This window comes from Cynocephalus volans, chromosome 7 (genome assembly GCF_027409185.1).
Source record: "Cynocephalus volans isolate mCynVol1 chromosome 7, mCynVol1.pri, whole genome shotgun sequence".
NCBI lineage: Eukaryota > Metazoa > Chordata > Mammalia > Dermoptera > Cynocephalidae > Cynocephalus > Cynocephalus volans.
In genome coordinates, this window is record NC_084466.1 from 78,993,022 (window position 1) to 79,017,814 (window position 24,793).

The window sequence follows — 24,793 nt, forward strand, 5'->3', positions numbered from 1 at the left end:
ATTTCTAAATTCATTAAACAAAATTTTTAGAAATCCCTGCTAATAACCCTTAGGTAGCGCTTTAAACTCATCATAAATGATCCTCATTACTGTCAAATACACACACATTATTAATGCACAAGCTGTGTAATATAAAATAGTACAGTGTGAAAAATTCAAGAATTCAGAAAATTTGAATTCTAATTCCACCTTCACGTGACCTTGGTCAAATCACTAACTTCTCAGAGGCTAAATTTTCTCTGTTGTAAACGGGAAAATATGCTTTGCTCAACAATAACAACATCATTGAGAAGATCAAATTAAATGAAATGTATAAAAATACTTTAATAAACTTAAAGGATCTTAAAATTATAAGAAATTATTATTGTCATTCCCCTGTGTAGGAATCCCATAGCATAGTTAGAATGGATATTACTCTGTTGATAAAAGAAATATTTTACCAAAAAATGCTTTTACACCAATTATGGGGTTAAAAATTGAGTCAACTGAGCCTTAGTTAATATGACAAAAGCAATTTATATTTAAAAATATTTTTTCTCTTTCTCACATGCTTAATGATCTAGTGCAAAGCCCAAATGGTAAAAATTTACATGAGGTTCTTAAAGGCCACCAATGATCCAAAAGAAGAAGCTCTCATGGTACTGATAACACCAAGGTCCAGTACCATGTAAAAGGAGCAGCTCTGAGATAAGTGCTATCCCTTTCCATTGATCCCCAGGTCTAGGTTTCTGGTTCTGACTAAACAAGTAATCTGGCAACACAGTCACCTCTGGGGTCTCCTGCCTAGTCCCCAGCATGCCCTCTCCCACGGTGCTGACTTCAAGGTAACAGTAATCAGGCTTTTGCGACCCCTGTGACACAGCAAAATCCTTTAACAGACTGGGAAAATCAAATCCAACTTATGATATGACTGGAAAAAACTCTAGTATCCAAGCAAGCCTTCTAAAATGTTTAACTCTATGTCAAAGCACCTTTTATCTTAAAATGGCTTTGAAACATAGTAGATCTGCTTTAACTGTTAAAAAAATTTTTTTAAGCAAGTCTATCTATAGGTTGCTGTTAGGGCTCCAAAATCGATGTTGACCAACATTATATTAATTCACAAAACAAACAAAAAAGAAACATGATAACTACTGAAGGATGAAATCATTACACATCCCATTAAAGAAAATACAAAAGAATCTCAAAGAGGAGGAGAAGATTTGATCATTAGAATGAGTACCTGATACTGCTTGACCTCTTTCTTTCTATCTTCAGCAACCAAAGCAAAAGCTGCGGAAAAAAGGAACATTTTTAAATTAAAAAAGCAATTAAGATTTGTTCTCACATTCAACAGTTTTGCTTATAGTAAGGAAAAAAAAGATACTTTAACAAGACACAATTTGCTCATTTTGAAGCAGCTGCACTGCTGCAAACTAGCATTGCTGGCTTTCCTCATCTCATACCTAAATTTATTCATCGAGGGGAAGCCCACATGCTCAGACTACCAAGCAAAAGAAATACTACATCAAAGAAATTAAAATCTCTGTATACCATTGTGTTTATAGATATAAACCACAAAATCGATGTATACAGAGTACAACTTCTTGGAAACCTTGATTCTGGCGCTTTCTTAAGCAAAGGGTAATTCCTGAGAATTTCAGAGGAAAAAGTACAAATTCCCACCCTCACAATCATTGCCAGAGCCTGGCAGGCAACCGAGCTAAATTTGGAGCATGCTTTTTCTTAGGGGTGGCGGGGTGAGAAGTGCGGTGCAGATACTGCTACTGGCGGGTGGGGGAGAATTAACAGATGCCACTAAAGCAATGGGACCAGGACAGCCAAGGGGAATTAGAATCACTCCCCATTTAGAAGGATTTCATGTTTTGAGTCAGCACCTATAAACAGACAAAGATATCCCTAAAGATGCACTTAGGCTCTGCATTTAAAATAATAATAATAACATGCCAGTAACACTTTGAAAATGTCAAGCAAAATGATAACCCAAACAAGAAGATTAACGGAACAAAAAATACCACCTTAACTTTACGATGCATTTCTCCTGAAGAACTGAGAGGAAAGCACTGCAGAGTTCGCTTCTCCAGTTAGCATTCCCGGAGAAATGAGCTATGCCATAGAGCAGTAATGTTCTAGAAGGGTTGGAGAAATGACACCATGGAGCAGTAATGTACTACCAGGAGCGCCAGTGGTAGGGCTCCCTGGGTAACAGAGGAGACTCCACTCAGAAGCAGGAGACAACCTGGACCATCTGGATCCTTTCCAAACCTCCCCAGCCCCAGACATCCATTGCCTCAAATTCCCCATTAACATTTGCTCAAAGGAAATAATCTAAAACAAATTCACACTAAGAAACAAATGAGTAACATGTTTAATCGTTTCCCTTTCCAACATGACATTTCAAAAGATGGGGTGAAATAGAAATGTAAGCCAGATGAACCTCCACGTGTGGAATTTAGATAACAACAGGTATTACATGAAAATAGTAAATCCCCAAATCCACACCTTCCTTATCCCAACTCTGCTTTACTTTTCTTCAGAGCACTTATCAGCAACTGACATAATGTATATTTATTACTTATCTTATGTATTAGTTTTATTATAAGCTCCATGAGGGCAGGAATATAGTTTTACTTATTGTTTGCCCCCACACCAAGAACATAGCTAGCACAGAGAAGGAGCTCAATAAATATTCACGGAATGAATGAATGCATGAATGAATGCAAGTCCTCACTCCAGCCCTGGAGGGCCACATCATTTAAGGGCTGCCTACTCCTTACATTAGGCAGTGCTGACTCAGCAGAATGAAGGAGTTTAGTGCCCACCCCCCATTTATTTCCACCAGGATCTGATCCCTTTTCTCACTTTTTACACACATAAACACACCAACACACAAACACACAAACACAAAAGAAAAGCAAAGCCCAAATCATTCATCAAGTTCTAAGAAGAAAGGAGACATTTAACCCCAAATGCTATTTAAATTCTATTTCTAGATATTTAATCTTTTGGTTTTATTTTATTTTACTTACCTCCAAACTATTTAAAACCCTCAAGAAGATATCAAAAATAGAATTATTTAATAAACATCCTGCAGGGATGTCACAACATGTTAACATCACTTAGCACACAGAATTCCAGAAAACAGAACATTCTGAGAATTTGCTGGGTGTGAAAACTGGGGTCAAGCTAGTATATGACTTTTTTTCCAAAAATCCATCTCCCCCACCCCAATCGATTCCTAATTCTAAATGTGGACAGTCAAAGATTTCTGGGTTAAAATTTCTTCTTTCATCAAGTAATATAACTTTCTCAATTTAAGTTTCAGTGACATCATCTAATAACCAGTGTTAACTTTTACCTCACTGTTTTGCAAGGCCAGATGGCATTCGGACAAGGAAGGGTATGTTAACACAAAAGCCCCCGGCCTTTAGAATGCAGACTATGGTGCAGGAAGGGTATCTTTATTTGGTACTGGTTCTGATAACTACCAAAGCATCACCTTTCATAAGTAAGTAGCTAAAAGTATATGACAACGTAACTGTTTAAAGTAGGAATTACAGCGCCTAGGCCGTGGCGCACTCGGGAGAGTGCGGCGCTGGGAGCGCGGTGACGCTCCCGCCGCGGGTTCGGATCCTATATGGGAATGGCTGGTGCACTCACTGGCTGAGTGCCGGTCACAAAAAAGACAAAAAAAAATAAAAATAAAAAATAAAAAAGTAGGAATTACAGAGATGGGAGATATCGCCAATAAATCAACTGAATTCCACAAATCCTGCTCATTGTAATCAAAACACCATTCCTGAGCTGAAGTTAAACTAGATTCTAGTTCTAGCCAAAAATGCACAGACCTAAAGTCAAAATATCCTTAAAAAAAAAAAAAAAAAAAAAGGATTTCTCCGCATCACTCTGCTATGAAATTAAAAACTCCTTTTTCCCATGATATAAATGACATAATATTTAAAGCAATGACATAAGAAATGCATTGGAGTTACTTTCAGTAATAAGAGCAAATCATACGGCAAGATATCATTAGATAAATATTTTAAATAGTGTCAGTTGGTTTTACATTTTCATTTCCATAATCTCAATAAGACAAAACAAATCATCAAGGAATCAAATGTATTTTGAAGGCACAGAATATGTTATTTCACTAATAAGTCCAATCTTAAAATAATGAATCATTTACAGAGTTCCTACCAACAAAATTCTCATTTCATGAAATGAAGGAAAAATGGTGCAAACAAGATGAGGAAACTGAGAAAAATTAGTAAGTCAGGTAAGATGCGGCCTGTCACTTTTAACAACTCTAACAAGAGCACGCACTGCGAGTTTAACACCATGGGCCTGGGCCAGCCAGTGACGGAGAGAAGGAGAGAGAGGGGAAGAGAGCTCCCCTCCCACCCTCAATGGAAGGGGCACACAGAGGTGACAACCTGGAGCCCAATGTTAGCTGTTCAGTTTCCTAATAATTACCAGACTCAGTAGGGAAAAATATTCTTGAAAACTTGGCCTTAGTGCATTAATGTGCTGTAGGAGAAATAGTCCAAAGTAAATCATGCTTTTATATGCCAAAATGTTTAAAAGTAATTTTCCCTTTTCTATTTTCAACATAAATTCTGATGAATTGCGACAGGGACCTATATTTAAAGTACAAATCACGGTAGGTAATAGAAATCAAACCTTTTTCATGATAACTTTAATAATTTAAGCCAACGAATGTGTTAGCATACCTATACAGAGAGGTAAATCAAGATTTTATAACTAACCTGGGACTAAGACTTATAGGCTAGCCTAAGCCCTAGAGTGCAAGAAAACTGGCGAGGAATTAACTGCAGTGCATTTAACACTAATCAACTATCTTTTCTTGTTCCTGTGAGGGGGCAAGGGACCCCCATTCCCATGTAGGTAAGAGAATTGTGCCTAACTCCTAACTCGACTTTGCTCCTATTCTGATTTGCCTTCCCAAACTCTCCCAGGAATATCTATCATAGAAACCAAATGAAACACAAAAAAACAAAAAACCCACTAAGGAGCCAAATGACCCCACCTCACAGCGTCACTGTGGGTAGTAAAAGAGATAACACATAAAGCATTTAGCAGAGCTTGGCATACACAAAAGCTCAGGAAACAACATGGTAATGCTGATGGCCCTGATGATGACAACTGTCGTTCTGGTCAGTGTCTACGAGTCCTGTGCCTTGAACAAAGGGCAGGAGGGAGGAGTAAAACCTGGTGCCTCTGGCTCTGCCACCCGTGCCAAAGCCCACAGTGACACATCCTGGAAGCTTGCAGCAGTGCCCCCACACAACTCAGGCTCTTGCTGGGACGCTGAGCAGCTGCCACGTTTTCTTCTAACAGACCACGGGCAGGAAGGCTTTGGGGGCTTTTACTTTCTTTCCTGTGACCTACTTACAAAATGTTTCACCGAGCGCAGCTCTGGCCTCCAGCGGCTCCCCCAGCCCCCACTCTGGAACTTTCCAGGTTTAATTCCAGGTCCTCCGGAGGGGGCCTTAAGCTCCAGGATGCACATCGCATGCCAGTTTACTTACTTCCAATTACCTGCTTTGAAGATAATCTGCGGCAGCTGAGGGAACAGAAGCAAACACACCCACAGCCCAGCTACAGGGGGCAGTCTGCCTTTCCTTCCTCCTCCCGGGACACATCCACTGTCCCTGCAGTTGCAGACACACTGGCTAGCAGCTCCATCCACTATGGGGCGCCACCTCAAACGGTGGTACTTGAAAGGACAGAGGGCCCTGTCACCCCACACTGGGGCCGGAGGCCGAGGATCAAATGGCTTAGCAAGTGCAACGTTCCTAAAACAAGGCCTGGCACATTCTCACTGCTTTAGGTGTCAGCAACTACTGTCATTATCATCATTCACTCATATTTTCATTCATTCAACAAACAAGAGTCACCTGGTGTGTGTTCTGTGCCACAAATTATGACACCGGCTGGGGACACCCAAGGAGCTTCTGGGCTATTGAGAAAGACAAGCCAGTGGGTCAGGTGGAGAGGTGCCCATTCTAAGGGCAGTCATCTCGATGAAGTCATGAAGGAGCACCTGGGGGGAGGGGGTATCTCCCCAGAAAGAGAGCAGAGGGAGGAAGACACAGCCAGGGAGGGGGACACATCCAGGGAGGGAAGCACTGGTTAGAATGAGCACAAGCACTGCTTGAGGAAGCAGATTCCAGGCAGCACGGACTTCAAGTACAAAGCCCAGGAGGCCTGGAAACAGGCTCTGCACACAAAGCATGAATAGTCCGGTGTGTACAGGGCAGGGACAGAGAGGAGGGAGCGACTAGGGTGGGGACACCTGAGGGGAGGGAGTGGCTGGAGCAGGGACACCTGAGGGGAGGGAGTGACTGGTGCAGGGACACCTGAGAGGAGTGTGACTGACTGAGGCTAGACATAAACCTGAGAGTGTCAGGGGCCATATCATGAAAGGGATTAGTATTAGAGAGTCTGGCTTTTCCTGAGTGCCATGAAAAGCTTTTTAAAGTTTTTATGGGGGGAAATGCCATATTGAGATGTGAGCTACAGAAAGATTTCTTGAAGTAGTGTATGGAACGGCTGTGAGGGACAAAAAAGGACACAAACATGCCAGCTAGGAAGCTATTGGAGTCAGGCAAGGAAAAATAAGGACCTGCACTGGGGCAGTGCTGGGCACAGTGGGGTCGTGTGCAATGAGATGGGGTGGCGGGTGGGGGGGATAATGAAGGGGGCAGCTGCAGGTTTTGAGAGAGATCATCAGTAGGGAGGGCAGGCAGAGGGACGCCAAGAGGTGGTGAGAGAGGCGACTGTAGGTGACTCCAGGCTTCAGATAAGAGTGACTGGGAGACTGGGGTACCATGCACAGGCTAGAGAACAAAGGAGGTGAGCAGATGTCTGGGAAAGCTCAGTTTGGTTCCTGACATCCTGAGGACACTCCAGTGGAAATATCCCATAGCAGCAGCCCCGTATCCCGGTGTGGAGCTTGGCACAGAGGGGTAAGGGACGAGGAACCAATGCAGGTATATCCACAGCACAAAAGGGAACCGAAGCCACAAGGCTGGACGTGCCCACCCAGAGACAGTATGAGGGGCCAGTGCAGGGGCAGGGGATCCCCAACATTTCAGGGGCAAAACTATAAAGGAGACAAACAGGAATGGCCGTGCAAAGAGGAAAAGCAGGAGAGAAGACAGTTGTTGAAGGAGTGTTTTCAAGGAGCTGGCTCCTTAAAGCTGCATGCACAATGGAAAGATTTCGCAGCGTAGGAGACGTGGGCCCCAGCCCTGCCTGTAGTATAGCACAAGGTCAAAACACAGAGCCTAGACTCAGACCACCTCAGTCCAAATCAAAGCTCCACCACTTCATAGTTAAGCAACCTCAAGTCAGTGCCTCAACCTCTCTGAGCCTGTTTCCTTCCCTGAAGAGGGAGGAAATGAAACAAGAATAAGTCCACGTAGCTCAGGTTCCAAACGGTACCTGGCTTATGGTAAGAGTTACAGAGCCTGTTGCTCACGTGCCAAAGAGCAAACTCTCAGGAAAAGAGTCTGCTCTCCTGGGGAAGATGCCAGCACAATTCTGCTACCATGGCAAGTTGAGAATTGGACAATATGTGGGGTCAGGGAGCCCACATGGCTCTGCAACATTTACAAAGCAATTCAGGTGAAAGAAGTAATGAGGCAAGGAGGCCATGCCCCTCACCACTGCACAGCAAGGAGGATGCAGACATGATGCTCCTCCTTTGAGTCCACTACCTACTGCAACTCGACAGTGCTCCAAACTCATCTGTTGTATCACAGAAGTCAACTGGAAAATGGACTTTGGAATACAGGCTGATATGGATTGTATCCCCCAGTTTTCATGTACTAGTAGCTTGCTCCCCACTGTGACTGTTAAGAGGGTGGGAAATCCTATTATGCCTAGTAAATGGATTCAAAATGGTGGTCAGGGGCGTGGTTCTGAGGACTTTAAAAGAAAAGAACATGAGACGTTAGTGTCTCTCTGCTCCACCATTTTCAGGCATGTGAGATCCCTGGGTCACTGTTGCCACCACCAAGACCTTCACCAGATGTGTTCTCTGGACTTTGGACTTCCCAGCCTCCGAAACTGTAAGCACTAAATTTCGTTTTCTTATAAATTACCCAGTTCCAGGTATTTTGTTATAAGCAACAGAAACAGACTAACACATAGGCTTTTCTTCACTTGGAAACAAAATTTGACAGGACCAATATATTCTGCGGGCCAGAGGGTAAATATATTTACAGGAAGGATAGTAAATAGGAAAAAGTAAAAGAAATAGGAAATACCATACATATATACTTAGGAAGAAAAGGATCATTTGCTTCTTTAATTCATATCTCATTTAAACAAATGACTCAGGATATGAAAACTAGAAAATTTCTATTCAGCGTTTTGGGGCAGAGACTTAAAACCCCACCTTCATAAGCATGCTCTATAACCTGAGTCATAGGAAGGGCCAGAAAAAAACCCTTGGTCACACAACCTACTCCAAAGCACAGCAAAGAGGAACACAGAACAAATATCCCAACACAAGGAAATTAGCACTTTCAACAATTCCTTTAAGTTGCAAGCACACTACCCAACAGTTAACTGTTGGGCTTAATTTATGAAAGTACAATTTATGTTTATTTGGGGGCATCTTATCTATTACAAAAAGTGGATTTTAAAAGTACCCCTGTCAGTACCACTCAATCCATCATATTCACAATCTGAGATGTTCTAAGCCTTCAGCAACTTGTGTATTGTCCAAAAACATTTGCTCTAACAACCCACTGCTCAAATTTTTCAAACTCATACTTCACAGACTATGGTTCCTCCACTAGAATTTGAAAATTTGCCAAATGATGCTGGAACCAGAGAAAGGCTTCTTAGTTTGAGTTCTGGGTTTCTGGTTCCTTTCCTAAGTAAACAAAACACCTGACTGATGAGTACTAGGCCTTAATTCCATACTTTGCTCTCTCCAAAACAACTCCTTATTTCATTTTAAAGGCAAACTCACCATTAATTATCATTGCATTCTACAGATGTTCATGAAAATCACCCCCAAATAGTCCCAGTTTATACCTGGACCCAGCATGGCTCAGGCAGGGTTCCCACACTTGGCTGTACATGCAACTCACCTGGGGGCCTTGTTAAAAATGCAGATCCACAGGCCTCATTCTCATTTCTTCTGAATCAGAAAATCTGGAGCTGGGACCCAGGAATCTGCATGTTAACAAACAGGGCCTTAACAAATCGGAGCTTCCTCAACACACTGAGATGATTCTTGTGTGTGCTAAAGGCTGACATGCACTGGGATGGACAGCTAGGCAGAAACTCAAGGGAACTACACTGGGTTATTTTCATGACAGGCCTTGGCCATTTAACTTCCTTTACTTCATTTGTCTCATAAACAAAGAACAAGCTCCTCCATATCCACCCTCAAGGATCCGGAGAAGATAAATTCAACACGATGTATAAAGAGCCTTGAGCTTCTTATGGGAAGCAATGATGTAAACTAAAATATATCACCTTTTCAGTTTCATAAAATATTCTCTCAGGAGTGAAAATAAGTCATTTCTCTAGGAGAAAATGGCACTGCTATACTTGAGATACATTCAAATCTTATTTGATGATACTTATTATACATTTTTTTATAAGCCCACAGCTTTATATCATGCAGATAAGACTGCTTTCTTCCCCAATTTCTGCCAAATCTTTGGTACACACAAAAGCTTAAGTGAATTTATTCAATCAATCAGTCAAGGCTCTCTTCCTTAAAACACACACACACATACACACACACACCCCAAAACCCACTCAAATTGCCACCTGGTATAATGACCCCCAAATACCTCCCAAGCCAGACCTCTCCCCTGAGCTCCAGACCCAAATGTCTAACGGCTCACCTGTGCCTGAACATCTCACATGCACCCCAAACTCTACTTGTCCAAAACTGAATTTATCAGCCTCACCTCCCCCTAAAATTAAATTAAAGTACATTTCAGAAAAAGTGTGGGTACTTAATGTCACAGAACTGTATACTTAAAATTTATTACACTTCATAAATTTTACGTTATGTGTATTTACCCACAACATAAAAAGCTGTTTTTTGTTTTGTTTTTTTTTTTAAATCTGGTCCTCCTCCATTAGTGCCTAAATCATAAACAGCACCACTATCCACCCTCAGCTCGTGACAGAAATCGATGACACACCCTTGCCCCCACCCATTCTCTCAGCTCACTGTACCCTTGGAAACTGTTAATCTTCTCACCTAGTTGACCCCGCACAGTTCCCCACATCCCCGCCGGCCCCCTCCAGTCCCTGTTCACAGGACAACCAGAATGAGCTTCGTAAAATGGAAGTAAAACACTGTAATGCCCCATCACAGCCCTTCAACAGTTTCCTGCTGCTCCAAGACAAAGCCCCAAATCCATCTCCTGGCCAGCAAGGCCCTGCCTGACCGGGCTCCTACTGATCTTGCTAGGCCCTCTCTCAAGTCCTCTGTCCAGTCCTCTGCCCTTCTTCACTTGATTCCATTAGCACCAAGCTCTGTCTCGCTGTTGGGCATGCACTCTTCCTCCCCCTCACTGAAATGATTGCTGCTTCCCCTTTAGGTCTGCATATTAGTGTCACTTCCTAAGTTTTCTCAACCTTGGCACTAGTGATATTTTGAACCCAATAATTAATTGTTTGACGGCACGGTGAAGTTGTCCTGTGTACTGTAGATGTTCAGCAGCATCCCTGACTCCAGATGACAGTAGCACCCCATCAAACCACCTCCCCCACTTCCCACCCCAAGACAACCAAACAAGCTCCAGACAGTGCCCAATGTTCCCTGGGGTGCAAGATTGTTCCCTGCTGAGAAACACTGCCCTGGACTAGGCAAAAGCCATGTATCTCGCTGCCACATGTTCCTATGCCGTCCTGAACACCTCTTCCACAGCATTTGGCAGAGCTGCGATTAGTTTCTGGTGTAATTGTTTAATGCCATCTTCCCTCTAGACTGCAAGCTCCACGAGGGTAGAAACAGACTAGATCTGTCTTGTTCCTGCAATATCCCCATGTTTGACATATACTAGGTACTCAACAATTACTTTTTGAATAAATGAAATAAACTTTGGGTAGTTTTTCCTTCTAATATTATACTTAATACTATTTTAAAATTAACATTTTCCAGTAGTTCAAATCGTCACCTACACTGAACTGGATTTCTTTGAGAGTGGCTTTGTAACTAAAACTGTAAAATCATGCTAATGAGGAAGACTCTCAATCAATAAGAAGACCCTGACACCATAATTTTTCCTTTATCATGGGAAAGATGAAATTAACCTATGGTGATTCCTGTATATTGTTCTTAAGCAAGAATCTGTGCAATGCCAAAGATGAATTACACATAGTGATACAAGAGAAAAAACACAGAACATCTGAAAATTCCCCATAAGTACTACCTTTATGCCTAGAAATCATGCTTGTTTACTTTATAATGTGTCTAATAAAAAGCAAAAAACCTGGCCCTTAGTGCTCCAAATGAGGCCAATTATTAGGACTTGCTCAAGTACTAGGCCCACAATGTTAGCCTCTGAGGAAGTTAACAAAAGTGTCAGAGCATCTCCTCCCCCACACCTCCATTTAGAGCAGATGTTCTCCAGCTTGACTGTGGGCTACAGGCAAACTCCCCAGGGTCAAGTTCATGACCAAGGGGGCCCTGCCAACTTGAGGGTCTTGGATGACCTGGATGACAAAGAATCCATCTAGAAGATTAATATCTGTGCTAGTAATATCTGCATATTGCTTAAGAAATAAAGAGAGGGTTTAAAAATCAAAAAACACAAAACAAAATGGAATTTGGTCTGACTCTTGATGTCCTAAAATTTCTGATTCACTGCAATGAAACGAATCTGAAGAAAACCTGGCTCAGAATGCAAAATCATCCCTAATTTTGGCAGGTGCTAAGAAGTACAATCTTGGCTCATGCAGAGAGGAGATGAGGGGATGTAAAAAGCTAATAGCTATTATTTCACCATTGCTTCAAATAAGCTTCTTCACAGATGTATCAGTTAGGATTAGGTCTGGCTGTGTATAATCACATGCAGTACAAGTCTAGAGATAGGCAACCCAGAGAAGGCATAGTGCTCCACAGCCACCTGGCACTCAGGCTTCTTCTATCTTTCTGCTCTACCATCCTCACCGCTGGTTTCCGTCTTCAAGGTCACCTCATGGTCACAAGATGGTTACCATAGCTCCAGCCATCAGATCCACATATTAGGCAATGGGAAGGAGGATGAAACAAGGCAGAAAGGCCTGCATTCCAGTTGAGTCAGCCACCTTTAATGAGCTTCACCAGGAACCCCACCCAATTAATCTCTACAGGGACCTCACTGGCTACCCCTACTTGCAATGGCCACTGAGAAAGGTTCCACATTGCCACCACCACCACCATTCCTCTACCCTTCCCCTCAACCCCAATTATATGAGTTTTGTTGGTTAGGAAAAGAAGAGACAAACGGTTACTGGGTAAGCCATGAGCAGTCTCTGCTACAGTGGAGTCAGTATGTTAACACCGTAAGAGATGGCAAAGTTCTAGTATTCTATCCATGCCTCCCGTTTTATATAAGACTGAGACTCAATGTCACTAAAAGCCATACAGCTAATAAATAGTGACCAAGAGGCTTGAATAAATCTGATTCTGGAACTGGTGCCAGACTTTAGAACTGAAGTTGCAGTGAATTTTGTCTGAATATGTATATGGGTTTAAAATAAATTCTCTACATTGACTTTTCTCTAAAAACTTAAATATGTTCCAGCTTGTGGAAAAACTAAACTAGAGTCAGACCAATCTTACAAGGGAATATTTAAGGTATTTATAAACTATCAGGATTGTTCACATGCCTCAGAACTCCTTTCATATTCTGTTTCAGCAAGATTCCAAGAACATCCTGAATGAGGACCACATCTGATACACTCGGTGCCCCTCCCCGAACATCAAAGTTGAGCTCAATAAAATGTACTCATGATTTACTTCAGACCTCGAAGAACACAGCCTCCTGTCTGTACCAACACATGAAAGCCAGCTCACAAAGCCTAAATGTCTCACAGGGACCTTTTAATGGATTTTATGTCTTATTTATTGTGCTTATCTGACAACTTCACAAGGCTAACAGACATCTCTAAAAATATGTTGACATTTTGGTTCATTCTGAATGTCCTTCAGTGTATTACCAAATTTGGACGGTGCAAACATTCCCTAAAGGGTAATAAAAAAAATAGATACACATAGCAACATATGCGCATTTCACCCCATTTACTTCATATATTATATACAAATATTATATCCCCAGTCTAGCATTATAAAGTGCAGTGCTATAAATAGAATGCCAATTTCAGCTACCACCCACCTATTTGGTTAGTTGCAAAACTCCCAGGCAACAAGCCAACTGATGCAGCCAGGAGTCACCTAGTCAATATCCCAAACCTCTAGCCTCCCCTTCTCCCAGGGCTGCCACCCAGCAATGCCTCTTCCTACCTCTAAAGCAGATCTTCAGCCAAATTCAGTTGCTCCCCACAGTCAATTATAGCCTTCTCTGCCCAAGGTGCCCTAACATTTTTAATTACATTGTTGCCTAATTAATCATGCATGTGAACAATTAATTACCCACTAATCTCACTCGATTTTCCTCATTTACTGAGAGCCTACAGAAACACCAGGGGTACACAGAAGAAGCAAATAAGGTCCTTATTCAGAGAGCTTAAATCCAAATAAAAGCGGGCTGCCAGGTTTCCGCTGGGCTAACAAAAGCAGTGTGCAGTAACACCACGTCTTTTCCTAAACTGCACCATTCTGCCATTTTTTAAAGTCTGAAATCACTGCCTTCTCACAGGCTGGAAACACGTCTAAGTCTGGGTTAGAGGACAGCAACTCTCTAAAAGACTGAAAAGGGAATAATTTTCCGCCCAAGCTTTCAAACTTGAACAAATCTCATCACGAAAGTCAATAACAAGTATTAAAAAAAAAAAAAAAAAAAAAAACTTTTATCACATCGTTTAATGATAAAAGGGGAAAGAAAGGCCCTTGTGAGGAAAATGGAAGAAAGAAACGAATTGGCATTACGGCAGCAGAAGACCCGGCAAAAACTGTTTTCAGACGTGTTCTCTCATTTTCCCAGGGAAGACCCAAGACTTGGGAAAGCTTCCCCACGGCGCTCCCCACGCCCGCCCGCTCGCGCGGAGGCCCCGCGGGCACCCTGACCTCCCTTCCTGGCCGGAATCCGGGGAAGGGGCTGCTGCCAAGTTGGCCGCTTATCCTTGGGGGCCTGGGCACGTCCTGAAGGCCCGGCAGAGGGGCGCGCGGACAGCGGGGACCGGCCGCGCTGCCTGCGGGGCCGCCCCGCCGGCTCCAGCCCGACCCTCGGCCGGGTCCGGGAGCGCGGGGCGCGCGGGGCGGGCGGGACGCGGGCGGAAGGCGGGGGGGCGGGCCCGCCGCGGCCGCCGCGCGTCCTCTTGCAAAGTTTCTCGCAGTTGCACAGTTCCTCCGCGCTTCCTGTGGGGGTGGGCGCTGCGCCCTCGCCGCCCGGCCGCTCCTGGCGGAAGGACGCGGCGACACGCCATCTGGGACCGGGGCGGCGGCGGGGACCCGGCGACCGAAAGGGGCCGGGTGGGCGCGTCCCGGGGACCGGGCGCCGGGTCCCGCCTGGGCTCCGCGAGAGGGCGCTGCTGCGGGACCGGGACGGAGAGACGCGGGCGCCGGCGGGGCAGGGCCGGGCCGGGCCGTCCGGCGCCTCCTTCCCCGCGCCGACCCGGGTGCCGACGGCTGCGCCCGCGAAGCCCACGCCTCGCCCGTGCGCGCCCGGGCCGCCCACTACTTACCCAGGGAGCAGGTGAGGAGCGCGAGCAACGCCGGCAGGGCGAGGCGGCGACCCCGGCGGGCGGGCGGCCGCATCCCGGCGGCGGGGTCTGCGCTCCCTGCGTGGGTGCGGGGACGGGAGGCGCGCGGAGATCGGAGCTGCGCCGCTGCCGCCGCCGCCCAGCAGCCGCGGCTGACCCTTCGCCGCCGGCTCCCCTCCTCCCTCCTCCCTCTCCGCCGCGCCGACTCCGGCCGCGCCCTCTGGCGGCCGGGAGCGGGAGCGCCCCTGTGCGCGCTTCCAGCGCCCGCCCGGCTCGCGGCTGGGGCTGGGGTCCCGGCCGACGGGCTGCAGGAAGAGGTAGAGGCTGCTCCGCCAGGACGGCGCCCTCCTTGCAGGCGTGTCTCTGCTCCCTCTGGCCACTAGTCTCCACCCCTCCTTTCCCTTCCTCTCCTTCATGCCGTCTCACCTTACTCGGTTACCCCCCTTGCCTGGATCCCCAGCTGCAGGTCAATCATTTACCCTTATTACTCCCAAAGTGAAGAGGGGGTCACTTTTCTTCCCTGCTAGTGCACCATCTGCTGTTAAAAAAAAAAAAAAAAACACAATAATTCGACTCTTTCAATATTGTGATATTGTTGGCACCGATGTTCTACTTTGATGAAGGTGTTTTTAATCAGTTCAAATAATTTACTTAATATCTATTTTAAATGGAATTTGGCCAATTGCTTAGGCCTGGAATTTGGCTTTTAATAGAAGTTTGTGTAAGTGTAACTTACTAAAAATGTAATTTTAAGTAATTTTTCTAAAAACGTCTGATAAAAATTAATTAAATTGGAATACAGAGAAGGGGAGGAGGTGGGCAAGCCTCATCAGGAGAGTCACGCCTTTCCCCACCGGACTGTCAAGGGGCTCTTTCCCCAGCAAGCACGAGTGGTGGCCCTGACAGGGGGCAGTGGTATGTGGTGCTGTGGTGGACTGAAGACGGAAGCAGTTGCAAATGAGGAACTAGAATCCCACGTTACTGGTTCTGCACTCCCTTGTACCTCCCCCAAGCCTTGATTCATTTCTGCTCCAAGGAAATGGACCAGGACCAAGTGCTCATCCCTGGCCTGAGTTTAGACTGTGACCCCCTGAAGGCAATGTCCATGTTTTCATTCGTATTTAGTCATCTTTTTTTGGATTCCTACTCTGTGCCTACAACTCTGCTAAGTACCCCATTAATACCAGTATCTGCCACACAAAACAGTCGGCTACTTGCTAAACATTTAGTGAGGAACAGTGCCAGGCCTCAGGAATGCAAGTAGGCTGTGGGGGTGATCGAGAGGCAGGCGCTGAACAAATGTTCCTTGGCTGGAGCCCTGCAAACTTGAATGCCTTCAAGGGGCTTAGCCTTGAACTTAGACGTGTGTCCATGCAACTGCTGCTGCAATTTTTAGAAAAAGGAAATCTGGATACAATGGGTTTTCTCTCTCTGTGGCTTATATTGACTTCTTAAAACTGGGGACTAAATATTTCATGTGTTATTCATTTCGTGTGAAGGTAAATCGTGCCTTTTGTTCCATTCACCAAGGTTTGTGGTCTCACATCAACACCATTTTGATGGGAGGGAAAAGAAACATAGGAATCCTCCCGTTTTACTTTTCAGTGAAGGTTTTCAAATTTATGGTTGACGGCATTGACCCATTTTATCCTTCTTGGGAAAATTTTAAAACTTACGTGCCTAGTTGAGAGTTCTAGATTGTTTCCAATGTCCAGATCCGTTTAGCTTTTTCCAAGAAAATATTCCTTGCGTATGTTTGATATTAAACATTTAACTAAGGTGTATTTAAGTAGAAACAGAAAATTAATAATTACGTAAACTCAAGTGCCTACTTCATGTTTGGTAACAAGCAGCTCTTGGTACTTAATTGATGCTTTCATCAAAATTCATCATGTCATCACAAAGAAATTATAAATTTTTGTGATGATTAATATGCTAACTACGCTGATGTGATTATCACACATTGTATAAATGTATTGAAATATAACTCTGTACCCCATAAATATGTACAAACCAATATATGTCAATTGATAAATAAGAAAGAAAGCAAAAAAAAAATCATCATGTTAGAGTATTGTTATGTTCCAGAGCAAGGTATTGAAAATTTAGCCCTAAAGACAGCAGAGAGCACAGTTTCAGAAATAAACTTGCCCTGGAGTTCTTTCTTTCCACAGCAGACATAGATAAACGACACATTACAAAGCTCCATAACTCACATTTTAAAAAGGATTGCCTTTTACTTACTCTAGTCATATGATAAATGGACTTGCTAGGAGTTCTCTCTCCCAATCATAAGTTGAGTTTCCTGGAGCAAACGTCCTCTTGAGGACACTAACAAATACATGATAAGGCATGGCTTGCAGTAAAACCAACTGTAAGAGGACAACTTCCAGGAGAAAAAAGTAAATCTCATAAATTCTGTGATTGTGATATGAAAAGAATGGGCCATAGCTCTATCTTCTTGGGGTTTACCCAGCATAATCCCATCTGTCACCCCCATGGTGGCCCCTGGAAGTATCCCACTTCCCTTGTTGCGGGGCAGGAGGGGAAAGCAAGGAGCCTACTATTTTTCAGGGGATGTGTTACAAACTGATTGAAATAAGCTGGCAATTTTTAAAAGAATTTTTAAAATACTGAAGGAGACCATAAAGACGTATTCATAAAAGTATACATAGCCAAATAACCTAATGAGCAAGCTCTAAATAGATGATTTCTGATCTTATAACAGCTATACCTTAGGCCCCAAAAGCTGAACTCCATTTATTCATTTAACTGAAAGTGAACACCTTCTAACAGCTGTCCCCTTTGCTAGGCCCTGGAGCAGATGTGAAGAAGCATAAAACATGGCACTGGGCCCCAAAACTCACAGTCCAGTTAGAGAGAAATGTTCATCACTAATTTTACTGCCATGTGATAAATGCTACAGGTAGATGGGCACACTGGAACACACAGAGGGAAAAGTGAAATCTGTCAGGGCCATTAGAATTGGTCAGATAAGTGGAAGTGACTTTAGGTCTTAAAGGAGAAATAGGTTTCTGGGGTGAGAAAATGAGGAAAGGCATCCCAGGCAGAGGCACAGCATGCACGAGGCAAATCAGCCCAAAGCAGTGTGGTGGCATGGGGGATTGGTGACAGGTGGCACCAGCTTCTTACTCCTTGCAGCTGGCTGCCCGTCTCCTGTGACTTGGAAGGGGGCCTCCTGGGCATCCTATTTCTGTACCTGCAAAGACCCAGGAACTGATTCCAATCCTTCCCATCTTCTCCAGGCCGTCTCATTCAGTTTCAGGCCTAAAGCAGGTTAGCAGTCCACAGGTTCCAGGAGGGCCATTCTCTTCCCATGCAGAGAAGTGGCTTTATGAATTAAGAGTGGTCTTAGGGATTATTTTCCAAACCTAAAATCTAGGGGCTGACAGTGGAATAGAATGTCTAAGACTCGATCCCTAGGACCTAAGGTCATTATGATATCAGACCCTGCATATAGTACTTTAACTATCTACTAACTATCCCCATGCCTGCAGAATCAGTGCACGCTGGGTAACAGGAAAGTGACTGGTCACTTTACCTGATGCTTTAACCTTTAGGGAAGCAAGAGAATCTTCAACCTTCATGAAAGAAGAGTGAGACAGGAAGAAAAGAGATGTGGCAAAAGCCTTCATTGCTCGGAGTAGGTGCAGAGTGCGCAGCCTCCCGTGCAGGTGCTCAGGAAGGACACTTTGGTGATATTGAGTGGTATCTCCAGTTCCCTTAAGGAGCTTGTCTCACTTTGCTTCCAAAGCTATTGGAAAATTATAGGCAAAGCCTATTGTGTCAAACCAGACTTTCAACCAAAATTTTTACCTAAAGAGGTTTAATCAACGGATTCTCACAGCCTAGCAACCCTGAACCAAGATCCAGGAAATACAGCAGAGGTTACCATCTCGGCAGGCCTTCTGCCAAGCCCAGAAATCTGAAGCTGTTGACATTTGATTTTCTGTTCTTTTGAAGACACTGAGTGGTGTAAAGGCCTCTATGAGAATGAGTTCTCTCCTAGAAATGTCTAACCAGAAATAGATGATCTACCTGGCTGTTTTGTTCTCCTTTCTAGAATCACTTATCCTCCTGTTCTCAGTAAAGATCAGAAATCACTCATAAGAGGCTTATCAACAGGAGCAAGAGGAAATGTCTGCGTTTGACCTTTAATAAAGAACAGAAGGGCATGAGTGGTTCAGCAGCCTACATGAAATTTGTGTTTTTGGTGCTGTTGCTAATAAGTAGTTGCTCATTTTACAACAGCTGCTTTCAGATATAGGATCCTGGTTAACAGCTCAAGAAAATGAGTAAAAAGGGCTGGCTGGTTAGCTCAGTTGGTTAGAGCATGGTACTCATAACACCTAGGTCCAGAGTTCAATTCCCTGCACCAGCTAGCTGCAAAAAATAAATAAATAAATAGGTAAAAACATTTCGCATGTATCCATGGACAAACATGTCACAGGGTAACTGCATGTGTGAGGCCCTTATATGACCTGCTGAAGTTGGGAGGAAAATTTTCCTAGGGGATGTCACAGTCTAGTTAGGGGGACCAAGAGACATATAAACAGCCATGAGCCTGTGTAGAATGCATCAGTCCCTTAAGAAGTGTATGAACAAAGTTGGACAGGAGGGCGGGAAGAAGGAACGCACAGCCATCGGGGGCTGGAGACAGCCTCAGGGAGATGACCCAGCTGCAGGTAGGCTGTGGGCAGACAGAAAAGAGGAGAAGGGCATTCCAAGTAGAGGGGACGTGGAAGCTGGGACCTGTAGAAGTTCAGAGACTGCAGAGGAGTTTGGTGTGGCCAGCACGGAGGGAATAGGAAGGACAAGCTGCTTAGGGCCACATCAAGGAGGGCCTCTGGTGCCATGCTAAGGAGACTGACCTTCCATTGAGTGGGGCACTGAGGACAGAGGAGGGAGGGAAGGGTGTTTCCTCAGGTGATGACAAAATCCTCCACTATAAAACTGTGGCTCTTAAGCCCTCTTTTCTGTCCTAATTCTACAACCCCCATCAGAGAAATGATACATTGAACGAATATATTGAAATGAATATTTCAGTATGTGTGATGAATTCACATCATGAGCACCCCATTCACGTGTGTTGAGTACTGGTTTAATGAATGAGCAATGCTGTGAGATTAATTCATCGGGAATATTCTGGATGGATTAGAGAGGGGGACGAAAAGAAAAATGACTTGTTAAAAAGTTATGTGAAAAGGGGAAAGGAAAGGAAACTAACATGTACTGAACACATGTTCTAGCTAGGTTCTCTATACATATTCTCTGCCTGTTACTTTCAAATATATTATTTCACCTAACCCTCACCACTCACCCACCCCCCAAAATGAAAGGACTATTCTTATTTCCACTGTACAGATTAGTAAACTGAGTCTCAGGCAGGTCAAACACCAACAACCAGAACTGCCTTTCATGGAAATCATGCTCTTTAACAGGAGTAGTAGCAGCAGGAATAGAAGGTGAGGGACCCCTGTGAACGCCTGAAGGCATGACAAAGATCAGATCAATTGTACTTATAAGTGGGTCAATACTGGCCGAAGCAGAGATACCGCAGAAGGGGACAGATTAGGCAATTAACTAAAATGGAGATCTGCCGGAGGAATGAGTTTGTGGAGAAAAATGAAAGATAGTTATCATTACTACTGATATAAATAATAGCTATGACCTCACAATACCCTTAGATTAGTAGTAACAGCTAACATCTACTGAATACTTATTATATACCAGGCACTATTCTAAGTGCTTTACATGCATTACTTCATGTTAAATCATATTTAATTCTCCAAACAGCTCCATAACTGTCATTTCTATTTTAGGATGGTTAAGTCACTTGTCTATGGACAGCAATTCTCTCAGGGGTACCTGAGACTCTTTAAGGGTTTCCAGGTGTGAAAGGTCAAAACTATTTTTGTAGCAATACTAAAACATTATTTGCTTTTTTTCTTTGTGTGGAATTTCCACCGGTGATGCAAAAGCAATCATGGATAAAAGTACTGTGTGTCACCATAGCACTAATCGAGGTAGTGGCACCAAACTGTACCTGCTGTGGGAAAACAAACAAGCAAAGGCCAAATTCACCTAGGAGGATCCTTAATGAAGCCATACAAACTACTAAGTTTGTTAAATTACACCCTTAAGTACATATCTTTTTAACATTTTGCGTGATGAATTGAGGGGTAAGTATAAAAGTACTGCATATCAAAGTTTGACTCACAAGAAAAAGCATTTGTGGGTTGTTTGAGCTGCAAGCTGGGCTAGCTGCTTTTTTCGGGGAACACCATGTTTAATTAATAGAAAAACTGACAAACTACAGTCGGTTATTTAGGCTTAGGGGCTGGGCAAACTTTTTCTCAAAAATAAAGTGAGCCTGTCACTTCAACTGATGTAATTTGTTGCCAGTGATAAAATTCAAGCTTTCACATGAAAGTAGAATTTTGGAAAACTAGTGTCTGCTGCTGTAAGCTTAATAGCTTCCCAGTCCTTAAAGACTTTTCAATGAGCTCAATGGTGGTGTTAAAAACTGTGATTTTTTTTTTTTTTTTTGATTTTGTATAATGAAATGCATCAACATTTGGAAGATCTGCATACTACGGTGAAACAGTATTTTCCAAATGACCTAGGTATGATGTTACAAAACCATGCATGGGTAAAATTTCCATTCAAAGTACAAGATAGACCAATGGATTTTAATTTAACAGTGTGAAATCAGGTATGGTTTCAGATTCCATGTTGCAACTGACCTTTAAGGAATTCCCAGTTTTCTCAAGTTTTGGTGTAGTATCAAAGAATGCCCACAATTAGAAGAAAAGGTTCCCCTTTCTCAACTACATATCTGTGTGAAACTGGATTTTCTTTATTTACTTCATCCAAAACAACATATCCCAACACATAAAATGAATAAGCAGATATGGGAATTCACCTGTCTTCCATTGAACCAGACATTAGGGGGATTTTTTAAAATGTAAAACAATGATACTTTTGTCACCAATTTTTTGTTTGGAAAATACATTTTTCATAAAAATATAGTATAATAACATACAATTTGTTTATTTAAAATGAACTGATACCTATGTTTATTTATTTATTTATTTATTTTTAAAAGATGACCAGTAAGGGGATCTTAACCCTTGACTTGGTGTTTTCAGCACGACACTCTCCCAAGTTAGCTAACCGGCCATCCCTATACAGGGATCCGAACCCACGGCTTTGGTGTTATCAGCACCACACTCTCCCAAGTAAGCCATGGGCTGGCCCTCTGATACATATGTTTAAATTGCTCGATTTTATTCCTAGCACAGAAAATATTCATAGTTCTAACCCACATAAAGAAAAGTTCCTTGGAATCCTCAATAATTTTTCAGAGCATAAAGGGCTTCTAAGACCAAAAAGTTTGAAAACTGTTAGCTCAGGACATATAACTTGTAAACTGTGGGAGACAGTACTAAAACCCTGATCAATCTGACTCCGGAACCCCTTCTCTTTACCCACTGTCCTGGATTCCACCCTGTTTCATTTTAGATCTGTTGTATTTGAGGTGCCAGATTTCCAAGAAGCCCACTCTGCTTCATAGTCACCTAATTAAACTCCCAATCATTACAGATTTAAAATAACAAATATCAGTTAGATGGGCAAGGTTATGCCGTGGTTACAAACAACCCCAAAGTTTCAGTGGCTTAATATAACAAAAGCGTTCTTGGTCATGCCAAGTCTGCTGCTGTCCTGGGTGACGCTCCAGGTCAATTGTTCCCCGTTGCTCGTGAGCCAGGCTAGCCACCATCTCTACTCAAGTCCTCCACAATCACTGTTGCTGGGGAGGGTGTGCTGGAGAGCCAGGCACCAGCAATCAAATGCTTCCAGTGAGAAAGTGGCACAAGCCACTTCTGCTCTTGTTTCTTTGAAGGATGGGAAGATGCCATCCCTGAAGTCCAGAACAGAGGAGAGCTGGATATTGGTGAACACAGTACCACCAATCATCTTGTGCTTCCTCTACCCTTCCAACCAAAAACACCCCATCTTCTGCTCTGAAAAGTTGCTGTACGAGACGCTAGGGCATGAACCAAGGCTGAGAATTTAGCCTCTACCCTTCAGAAACTCACAAATATTTGAAAAGATAAAATTACAAATAATGTCACTTTACTTTTGTACAGTTCTTCACTATTTACCAAGTAACCACACAAGTAATTACTGAACAAGGCAGTTGGAGGAGAACTCCAGATGAATTGAATGGTTTTGAGTGTTCTTGGGAGAAAGAAAACTGGCTGAGATGATCAAAGGATGGTTTCAGGGAGAAGGTGGGATGTGAATAGAGGTCATGAAATGAGTGGAGAATTCAAACAGGTAGACACGGAAAAGGGAACGTGAAGAAGATGTAAAGTTAGGGAAGTAAGAGAGATTCAGTGGATGGCGGACAGACAGGTGCGGCTCGCATTAGTCATGTCAGGAAAAGTATTGCTAGCACACAACAATGATGTCAGGGCTGCGAAGACAGGACAGCTGTCTGGAGAGAACAGTAGCAGCTGGAGCCCTGGGGAGGGCCCAAGTCTCAACTGGGGAGAAGAGGGTGCAGCTGACCAGGCCCACAGGAAAGGGGGTCACATGGCCCCGAGTGCTTCAGATTCATCCACAGGAGAAATGTTAGGCTCAGAGATACAGACGTCATTTATTTTAATTGAAGGAGCTAAAACCAAAACATGCTTTATGTCTTCTTTTTCTAAAAATGCATTTTCTTCATAATTTCCCAACTTCAATAACAATAAAATAGCTGTGGCATAACTGTCTCACGCAAGTAAAAATATAGTTTTTAGAAATAGCAATTTACTAGCATAAGTCAAGCAGATGTTAAAATTATCTTGCTTAAATTAAATTGTCACGTTCTTTGGCTCTCAAGAGTAGGCAAGTCCTTTTTTTGTGTTTCTCTGCTTTGTGTATTGACATCTACTTTTGGAGGGACATAAGATAAAAAAGAAGAAAGAAGGAAAACAACAAATCTTGAGATGCATGTTATGTGTCTGCTCAGGGAAGCTGCCATGATTCACTGAAGGACCTTGGGGGTCGATTGAGAATAGGGAGAAACTTAAGCAGGGCAGTCGTGATAGAAGAGAAGAGATTACAAGCAGAAACGATGCAGGTGTAGCATTGAAAAGACCTTTGAATGACTTAATCAACATATTCTACTATCCTCACCAGATAACAACCCTTAGTTTGTTTAAATGGTTGATGTAAATCTTCGACTATGTAATGCTAGAGGAAGTGAGGAAGTTGAGGCAAGACTGTTGAGGTTTGCTTGGCAGGCTTTACAAAGCTGCATGTAGTTAGTAGGGAGCCATTGTGTTGTTGAGAGACTAACACTCATCAAGGTAGCCCCTTAAGAAGGCTCTGGGGCCAGAGTACAGGTGCACTGGGAGCATCTAGATAGAAGCGGATGCAAGAGTTATCTATCAGGAAGGATAAATCAAAAAGATTTAGGATTAACCAAAAGGAATTAAAAAATGATTCCAAAGTTTGGAATCTGAGTGGCTAAGTACCATGGTTAAAGGAGTTAGGGAGAAGAACTCATTAATTTAAAATATTTCAGTTTTCTGTACTAGATAAATTACATTTGAGGTGAGGGTGGGCCTTCTGCATAGTAATGTTCAATAAGCAAGTGGACACAAGGATTGGAGCTTAGAGAAGACGCAGCAACTGAAATACAGATTTAGGGTGATCCACAAAAGAATGGGAAGAGAAATCAAGGGAGTCGCAAAGAATAGAGAGAGAGTGGCAGATGGCAGAGCATCAGGTTGGGGACCATGTCTTGGGAGCTGTTAAATTTTTTTCCTCCTGACACCAAATACTTTGTGTCTTTTCCCATACCACTTCTCCAACTCTGACACCAACTGCGTGTCCAACAATCCAA

General features: G+C 43.4%; 1 protein-coding gene across 1 annotated transcript in view; it reads right to left on the bottom strand.

Moving 5' to 3' along the window:
* The window catches only part of B3GLCT (beta 3-glucosyltransferase), a 111,580-nt gene extending 96,575 nt beyond the window's left edge, over nt 1–15,005 (bottom strand). Inside the window, exons 1-2 of the mRNA XM_063102841.1 lie at nt 14,854–15,005; nt 1,223–1,272 (exon numbers count right to left, since the gene is read on the bottom strand). Of these exons, the coding sequence (XP_062958911.1) occupies nt 1,223–1,272; nt 14,854–14,926 (123 nt within the window). The 5' untranslated portion in view covers nt 14,927–15,005. The remainder of the gene's footprint in view (nt 1–1,222; nt 1,273–14,853) is intronic.
* Nucleotides 15,006–24,793: the final 9,788 nt, after the last annotated feature.